The 8,542-nt window shown below is 48.3% G+C and overlaps 3 protein-coding genes across 3 annotated transcripts; 1 reads left to right on the forward strand and 2 right to left on the reverse strand.

The window, feature by feature from the left end:
• On the forward strand, positions 1-1,370 carry EMWEY_00031970 (GTP cyclohydrolase I, putative; the record flags this gene model as incomplete). Its single annotated transcript, XM_013478381.1, has 4 exons — positions 1-42; positions 185-913; positions 1,046-1,151; positions 1,264-1,370. 4 exons carry the CDS (start codon positions 1-3, stop codon positions 1,368-1,370), a joined length of 984 nt encoding a protein of 327 aa, XP_013333835.1.
• Positions 1,371-1,967: 597 nt separating this feature from the next.
• On the reverse strand, positions 1,968-2,953 carry EMWEY_00031980 (hypothetical protein; the record flags this gene model as incomplete). Its single annotated transcript, XM_013478382.1, has 2 exons — positions 1,968-1,982; positions 2,363-2,953. The coding sequence occupies 2 exons, from the start codon at positions 2,951-2,953 to the stop codon at positions 1,968-1,970; spliced, it is 606 nt and encodes a 201-aa protein (XP_013333836.1).
• A 3,147-nt stretch (positions 2,954-6,100) lies between these two features.
• On the reverse strand, positions 6,101-8,246 carry EMWEY_00031990 (zinc finger (C3HC4 RING finger) protein, putative; the record flags this gene model as incomplete). Its single annotated transcript, XM_013478383.1, has 2 exons — positions 6,101-6,244; positions 6,468-8,246. The coding sequence occupies 2 exons, from the start codon at positions 8,244-8,246 to the stop codon at positions 6,101-6,103; spliced, it is 1,923 nt and encodes a 640-aa protein (XP_013333837.1).
• Positions 8,247-8,542: the final 296 nt, after the last annotated feature.

Raw genomic sequence — 8,542 nt, forward strand, 5'->3', positions numbered from 1 at the left:
ATGGACAAATCAAATAAGACAGACCCTCCGAATTCTAAACAAGTAAGACTCACTGCAGCAGCAGCAGCAGCAGCAGCAGCAGCAGCAGCAGGTTGCAGAAGGTTGCTGCTGCTGCGGCAGCTTCGTTTGCTGCTGCTGCTGCTGCTGCTGCAGTATCTACTTTTTGTTTGTTTGCTGCTTGCAGATAAGGAGACGAGCGTCAGGCAGAGGCCACGCAGCGCAACAGCAGCAACAGCAGCAACAGCAGCAACAGCAGCAGCAACAACTGCAAGAGCTACAACAGGAGCAACAGCAACCCCAGAAACGGCAGCAAGAGGAGCAGCAGGACCAACAACAGCAGCAGCAGCAGCAACAGCAGCAGCAGCAGCAGGTTTCTATGGCAGACAGCAGCAACAGTGGGGTGTCTGTGTCTCCTTTATTATTAAATAAAGATAAAAGACACAAGAAAGTTAAGAAGAAGATACGAGAGCAGCAAGGGGCAGCAGCAGCAGCAGCAGAAGCAGCAACAGAGGCAGCAGCAGCAGCAGCAGCAGCAGCGGGAAGTACAGACTGCAGCAGCATATCAGGAAGTACTGTAGATGCATCTGCTGCAGCACATGGCCTCAAGCTGCCGCCAGGCTGCAACGGCAGCAGCAGCAGCAGCAGCAGCACTGCCAGCAGCAGCGGGAGAGGCAGCAAACTGCGACGAGGCCGCCACAGCAACAAAACGTCTGGGGAGCAGCAGCAACGCAGCAGCAGCAGCAAGCAAAAGAAGCAGATAAACATTGCTACTGCAGCAACAGCACCAACAGCAGCTGCAGCAGCAGCAACTGCAGCAGAAGACAGCGAACAACCCCTATCTCCTGCTGCAGTGAATGCAGCAGCAGCAGCAGCAGCAGACAAAATAAAAAGTGCTGTTTCTGACCTCTTAAAGGTAAACTTATATATAATTAATTAATTAATTAATTAATTAATTAATTAATTATAATAGATAAAATAAATAAATAGAATAAATAAACAAATAAATAAATAATTTATTCTTTTTTTCTTTTTTTTTTTTTATTAGGCATTACCTGCTGCTGCGGTGTCTGCTGAGGTATTAAAGAATACACCAAGAAGAGTTGCTGATCTTCTCTTATATTTTACACAAGGATACTCATTATCTGTTGATGGTAACCTGCTGCTGCTGCTGCTGTTGCTGTTGCTGTTGCTGCTGCTGCTGCTGTTGCTGTTGCTGTTGCTGCTGCTGCTGCTGCTGTATTATTTTTTTTTTTGATGGTGTAGGGGGGAAAGGGAGAAGGGAAGGAAAGGGAGAGCAGAAGGAGAGGAGACAGCAGCAGAAAGAGAAGGAGACAAAAGGAGACAAGATAAGAGATAAAAGGGGAGAGTAAATAAGGAAAAAGGAGACAAAAAAAGGAGACAAAAGGAGACAAAAGGAGACAAAAGGAGACAAAAGGAGACAAAAGGAGACAACAATAAAAGGAGACAGATAAAAGGAGACAAAAAAAGGAGACAAAAAAAGGAGACAAAAAAAGGGGACAAAAGGAGACAATAAAAGGAGACAATAAAAGGAGACAATAAAAGGAGACAAAAAAAGGAGACAAAAAAAGGAGACAAAAAAGGAGACAATAAAAGGAGACAAAAGGAGACAGTTATTTACCTGCATAGTGATGGATTCTTCTGGGGTAAGAAGTATAACTTCGCTATCAGCCTCTTGCTGCTGCTGGTGCTGCTGCTGCTGCTGCTGCTGCTGCTGTTGCTGCATAATTTTTTTTTTTTTTTTATTAGTAATTCTTCTTAATTTAGGTTGTTTATTAAGAGTAAAGGAGACACCTTGCTCATAAACATTATTTATATTAAATAAGGAGACAATCTGGTACCCGCCGCTGTCTGTTAGTAGGCTACCCCCCCATAGCATAAATGCATGCAGCCCCAATTTTTTTGCATGCATGCGTTTTATACCTATTTGTCTATATAGATGAAATGTATTAGATAATATTAATCTACTAAAAAAAGAAGGAGGATAAGGTATATTATTTGCTGCTGCTGCTGCTGCTGCTCCTGCTACTGTTTTTGCTGTTGTTGTTGCTGCAGGATATGCAGCTATTAATGATTCTTCCTCTCTTCTTTGTTCCTCCTCTTCCTCCTCCTGCTGCTGCTGCTGCTGCTGCTGCTGCTGGTCCTCAGCAGAAGCAGCAGAAGTATTAGTATTATTATTTCCCCACATACCTTGCATGCGCTCCTTTTCTAGCAGCAGCAGCAGCAGCGCATGCAAACCCTTCAAAGCCCCATTAGTACCCACAGGCATAAATAGTGGGGTTGTAACACACCCATGAGGAAGAGAGAGGATGCATGCCCTCCTCCTATTATCTTGTCTTAATACCTTAAAGGTTAAGGGGCCAGGGGATGGCCATGCTGCTGCTGCTGCTGCTGCTGCTGCTGCTGTTGATGCTGCTGCAGCACGATCCTCTTTGCTGCTACCTGGTAACACTGGTACATCATCATCATACTCTTCGTCCTCTTCCTCGTCATCATCGTCTTCTTCCTTCTCCTGCTGCTGCTGCTGCTGCTGCTGTTGCTGCTGCTGCTGCTGCTGTTGCTGCTGTTGATGCTGCTGTTGGTGCTGCTGCTGTTGTGAGGTGGCAGCAACAAGAGGAGCAGCAGCAGCAAATGATGATGATAATGCCTCCTCTGCTGCATATACACCAGAGAACCCTTGGGCTAATAGGGGATCCTTAGCTGCTGCTGCTGCTGCTGCTGCTGTTGGTGCTGCTGCATATTCAGGGACCCCGAAGGGAACCTGCTGATACTGCTGATACTGCTGTTGCTGCTGCTGCTGCTGCAGCTGTTGCTGCTGCTGCTGCTGCTGCTGCTGATAGTGCTGCTGCTGCTGCTGCTGCTGCTGCTCATCCTGCTGCATATCGTCATAATCTTGGAAGAGAGAAGCACAAGAAGAAGGAGAAGGCCCCTCCATTGTGCTGCATAAGAGGAAGCAGCAGCAGCAGGACCAGCAGCAGGAGCAGCAGCAGCAGCAGGAGCAGCAGCAGCTGCAGACGGTGATGTGCACAAAGAGATAATGGATATTATTCAATACACAATGTTATTATTGTTGCTGCTGTTGTTATTTCTGCTGTTGCTGCTGTTGCTGCTGCTGTTGCTGTTGCTGCTGGTGCTGCTGCTGTGACCAGCAAGGAGTACAACGTGAACTTGCGGTGTATAGGCAGCTCCTGGGGCCCCACACTGGTGCTGCAGCAGTATAAATAAAAAGAACTATTTATATTTATTTATTTATATAAATAAATAAATAAATTAATTAATTAATTATACATAAATAAATAAAAAGAAGAAAAGAATCCTCTAATGCATGCGCAGCAGGGAGACAATCGACGGAGGAGGATGAGCTGCAAGTACACCCGAAGAAGCAGCAGCAGCAGCAGCAGCAACAGCAGCAGCAACAGCAGCAACAGCAGCAGCAGCAGCAGTATATACAAATAAATTAAAAAAATAATAATAAATAATAAATAAATAATAAATATAATAAATAAAATAAATAATATTCTTATGTATATATTCAGGTGTATATACACCTCAGCATATACTAGTTAATAGTAGCTACCTATACACCTCAATAATAAACAAATAAATAAATAAATTAATAAATATTATTGAGGTGTATAGGCAGGTGTATATAAAAATAAATAAATAAATAATGCATGCATGCAATAAAAGAAAGGAAAGAAGAATAACAATCCCTGCATGCATGCATGCATGCATGCATGCATGCACTATTTATTTATTTATTGGCAACATTGGGGCTTTATTACCATTGCATGCATCTTCTTCTTTTATTTCCTTAGTATTTCTTTCTCGCTGCAGCATATAGGTGCTGCTGCAACAGGTAACTGCTGCTGCTGCTGCTGCTGCTGGTGCTGTTGCTGCTGCTGCTGTAGCTAGCTGTAGTCAATTGAGGGAGGGCTGTTATGTGGCTACAACAGCAGCAGCTAGCTGCAGCAGCTAGCTGCAGCAGCTAGCTGCAGCAGCAGCAGCGAGCGGCAGCACCTGGCTGCAGCAGCTAGCTCCAACTACTGCAGCAGCTAGCTCCAACTACTGCAGCAGCTAGCTGCAACAAAGTCAGCTAGGTGGCGGTGCTACAGCTAGCTAGACCCTAAACCCTAAACCCTAAACCCTAAACCCTAGAAGGGTTTATATAGAGGTATTAATTATAAACCCTTTTGTCTCCTTTTTATTTGCTGCTGGAGCTGCTCCCTATCTGCGGTGTATATGCAGCTATTTAACTGTCTCCTTTCTGTCTCTCTCTATAATTGCTGCTGCTGCTACTGCTGCTGCTGCTACTGCTGCAGCGCGTACAGGTACTGCTACTGCTGCTGCTACTGCTGCTGCTGCGGCTGCTGCTGCATGCATGCATGCATACGCTGTTAATATATAAAAGGAATAAGGGTATAATAAAAAGAGCCAACAAAGAAGGAGACAACTGTCTCTCTTTGCTGCTGCTGCTGCTGCTGCTGCACTCCTCCTACTGACAATTCTTATATAACTTCATCTGCTGCTGTTTGCTGCAGCAGCGAAGTAGCAGCAGCAATTGCTGCTGCTGCTGCTACTTCAGCATCTGCTGCTGCTGCTGCTATTTCAGCATCTACTGCTGCTGTTGCTGCAACAGCTGCTGCTATATGCTGCAGCAGCTGCTGCTATTGCAGCAGCTGCTGACGGGGGGTAGTGTGTGCATACCTCCGCTGTATCCAGTAGTACTATATTATACTGCTTATACAGCTGCTGCTGCTGCTGTTGCTGCTGCTGCTGCTGTTGCTGTTGCTGTTGCTGCTGCTGCTGCTGCTGCTGCAGCAGCAGCAGCAGCAGCAGCAGCAGCAGCTAAATAGAATAGACAACATAATTCATTAAAATAAATCCAATTATTAAAAACATTAATGAATATAAACGCTGCATGTCCTCCGCTGTATACACAAAAAAAGAAAGAAAAAAAAAAAAGAAAATAAACAGCAGCAGCAGCAGCAGCAAGGACAGCAGCAGCAGCACCAGCAGCAGCAGCAGCAGCAACAGCAACAATAGTAGCAGTAACAGCAACAAAACAACAACGGAGACAGCAAAACAGCAGCAGCAGCAGCAGCAGCAGCAGCAGCAGCAGCAGCAACAACAACAACCGTAAAAAGCAGCATTAGCAGCAGCAGGAGATTAAATCTTACGTTGTAGTTGATTAGGTGTTCCTGCTGCTGCTGCTGCTGCTGCTGCTGCTGCAGTATTTCTTCTTGCTGTTGGTCTATTGTGTTGTACACCAAAGGAAATATTAAAGGGAAAAACACCAAAAGAAAAAGATATTCCCTATAAATAAATAAATAAATAAATAAATAAATAAATAAATTAATTAATTAATTAATTAATTAATTAATTAAATAAATTAAATAAATAAAATAATGCATGCAAGAGAAAAAGAGAGACAGAGAGACACAAACATATATATAGCACAATACAGCAAATAGGTCCTGCTGCTGCTGCTGCTGCTGCTGCTGCTGCTGACTCTATTGCTATTGCTATTGCTAAGCGATACTACAGATACTGTGCTGCTGCTGCTGCTGCTGCTCCTGCTGCTGCTGCTGCTGCTGCTGCTGCTTACTGATCGAGTGCCGCCTCCAGGGGCAGAGGCAGGCCGCTGTGCTCGTGGCCGACTTGGTGTGTCTTCTGATGAACTGCATGCAGCAGCAGCAGCAACAACAGCAGCAGCACCAACAACAGATACACCAGCAGTAGCAACGACAACACCAGCAGCAGCAGCAACTGCTGCTGTAGCAGCAGCAGCAGCAGGAGACTTACAGGTATCTCTGGTGTGCATGCATCTTAGGGTTAGTATATCTAGCATAGATAGGAGTAACACCATCAACAGCAGCACCACCCTCATCAACAGCAGCAGCAGCAGCACCCTCAGCAGCAGCAGCAGCAGCAGCAGGAGCAGGAGACTTACAGGTGCCTCTGGTGCGCATGCATCTTAGGGTTAGTATATCTAGCATAAATAGGAGTAACACTATCAACAGCAGCACCACCCTCATCAACAGCAGCAGCAGCAGCAGCAGCAGCAGCAGCAGCAGGAGACTTACAGGTGCCTCTGGTGCGCATGCATCTTAGGGTTAGTATATCTAGCATAGATAGGAGTAACAGTCTCTGCAGATACATTTGCTTTGCATATTGGGCAAACAGATTGCTGCTGCAGCCATACATGCAGGCAGCCCCAACAAAACTGTACACAACAGCAGCAGCAGCAGCAGCAGCAGCAGCAACAGCAACAACAGCAACAAATTATGCAGCAGTAGATTGAGTAGTTGATGGATATAAGGTAGGGAGGAGGGAAGAGAAGGGGAAACAGCAGAAGCAGCAGCAACAACAACAACAGCAACAACAACAACAGCAGCAGCAGCAACAGCAGCAGCAGCAACAGCAGCAGCAGCAGCAGCAAGACATACAAGGTGTCCGCATCTAGTAACAACAGGGTCATGAATATCATCCATACAAATACAACATTCAAAGTCTGACGAAGAAGAGGGCTCCTTCCTCTTGTTGCTGCTGCTGCTGCTGCTGCTGCTGTTGCTGCTGCTGCTGCTGCTGCTGCTGCTTGGGTCGAAGACGACCGGATGACCACAATTCCCACAATTTATTACCTGGACACCAGGTTGATCGTTCCTGCTGCTGCTGCTGCTGCTGCTGCTGCTGCTGCTGTTATTGCTGCTGCTGCCGGTGTTGCTGCTGCTTCTGGCATTCTTGCTGCTGCTGCTGCTTGCATCCGCTGGAACGCTTCTGCTGCTGGTGGGGCTGCTGCTGCTACTGCTGCTACTGCTGCTGCTGCTGCTGTTGTTGCTGTTGATAGGACTGCTGCTGCTGCGAGTCCTGTTGCCCTTACCAGGTATAAAGCTATAGGCTGTTGTGCGAGGCCTCATGCTGCTGCTGCTAATGCTGCTGCTGCTGCTGCTGATGTTGCTGCTGCTGCTGCTGCTAGTGTCCCCGCCGCTGCTGCTGCTGCTGTTGTTGTTGTTGTTGCTGCCGCTGCTACTGCTGCTCCTGTCCCCACTGCTGTTGTTGCTGCTAGCGCAAGGGTCACCCGCAGCAGCAGCAGCAGCAGCAGCAGCAGCTGTTGCAATCACTGCTGCTGTTGCTGCTGCTGCTGCTGTTGCTGCTGCTGTTGCTGCTTCTCCTACAGTGGAGGGAGCCTCCCTAACAGCAGCACTTGTGTCTCCCCTGTCTGCATCAATGCTGCTGTCGTTACCTCCTTCATTACTGCTGCTGCTGCTACTGCTGCTGCTGCTGCTGCTGCTGCTGCTATCGGTGCTGCTGCTGTTGTTGGAGAGCGCACCAAGGGAATCCCATTCGCGTGGCCTATATGCTGCAGCAACAGCATCTGCTGCAGCAGCATCCGCTGCAGCAGCGTCTGCTGCAGCAGCGTCTGCTGCAGCAACAGCAACTGCTGCTGCAACAGCAACTGCTGCTGCAGCCTCTGCTGCTGCAGCAATGTTTGCTGCAGCAAGAGTGTCCGCAGCAACAGCATCTGCTGCTGCAGGAATATCTGCAGCAACAGAATCTGCTGCTGCACTAATATCTGCAGCAGCAGCATCTGCTGCAGCAGGAATATCCGCAGCAGCAGCATCTGCTGCAGTAAGAGTATCTGCAGCAACAGCACCTGCTGCAGCAGGGGTATACGCAGCAGCGGCATCTGCTGCAGCAGGAATATCCACAACAGCAGCATCTGCTGCTGCTGCTGCAGCTTCTGTTTGGGTATCGAAGCCTTGCATGCTTGTGCTGCTGCATGCATTGGTGCTGCTGCTGCTCTTCCTCCTCTTGCTTACGCTGCTGCTGTAGCTGTCCGTACCGCTGCAGTTGCTGCTGTCGTTGATGCAGCTGCTGCTGTCCTTGCTGCAGCTGCTGATGTCCTTGGTGCAGCAGCTGCTGCTGTCCTTGCTGCAGCAGCTGCTGCTGTCCTTGCTGCAGCAGCTGCTGCTGTCCTTGCTGTTGTCATTCCCGCCGTCGTTGCTGCTGCTGCTGCTGTTATCGGTCCTGCTGTTGCTGCTGCTCTCCGCGTTGCTGCTGCTGTGGCATTCCTTGTTGCTGTTGATGCTGTCGTTACTGCTGTTGCTGCTGCTGCTGCTGCTACTCTTCTCACTGCAGCAGCTGCTGCTGCCCTTTTCCTTCCCGCTGCCCTCAGCAGCAGCAGCAGGAGCTGCTCCTGCTGCATCTATATCTACACCCGTCATCGGGCCCTGTACAGTCTAGAGATGCCCAGCAACTGCTTCCGCTGTTGCTGCTGCCTCTGCTACTGCTGCTGCTGCTGCTGCTGCTGCCTCTGTTGCTGCTGTTACTGCTGCTGCTGCTGCAGCTGCTGCTGCTGTCTGTTTTCTACTATCTTTGTTAAGAAGATTCGATGATGGCGGATAATCCATTAAGAAGCGGCGCCCGTATGACGGCTTTGCTGCTGCTGCTGCTGCTGCTGCTGCTGCTGCTGCTGCTGCTGCTGCTGCTGCTGCTGCTGCCGCTGCTACTGCACGAATGG

Source organism: Eimeria maxima, genomic scaffold (assembly GCF_000499605.1).
Source record: "Eimeria maxima Weybridge genomic scaffold, Emw_scaff409, whole genome shotgun sequence".
Classification (NCBI taxonomy): Eukaryota; Apicomplexa; class Conoidasida; order Eucoccidiorida; family Eimeriidae; genus Eimeria; species Eimeria maxima.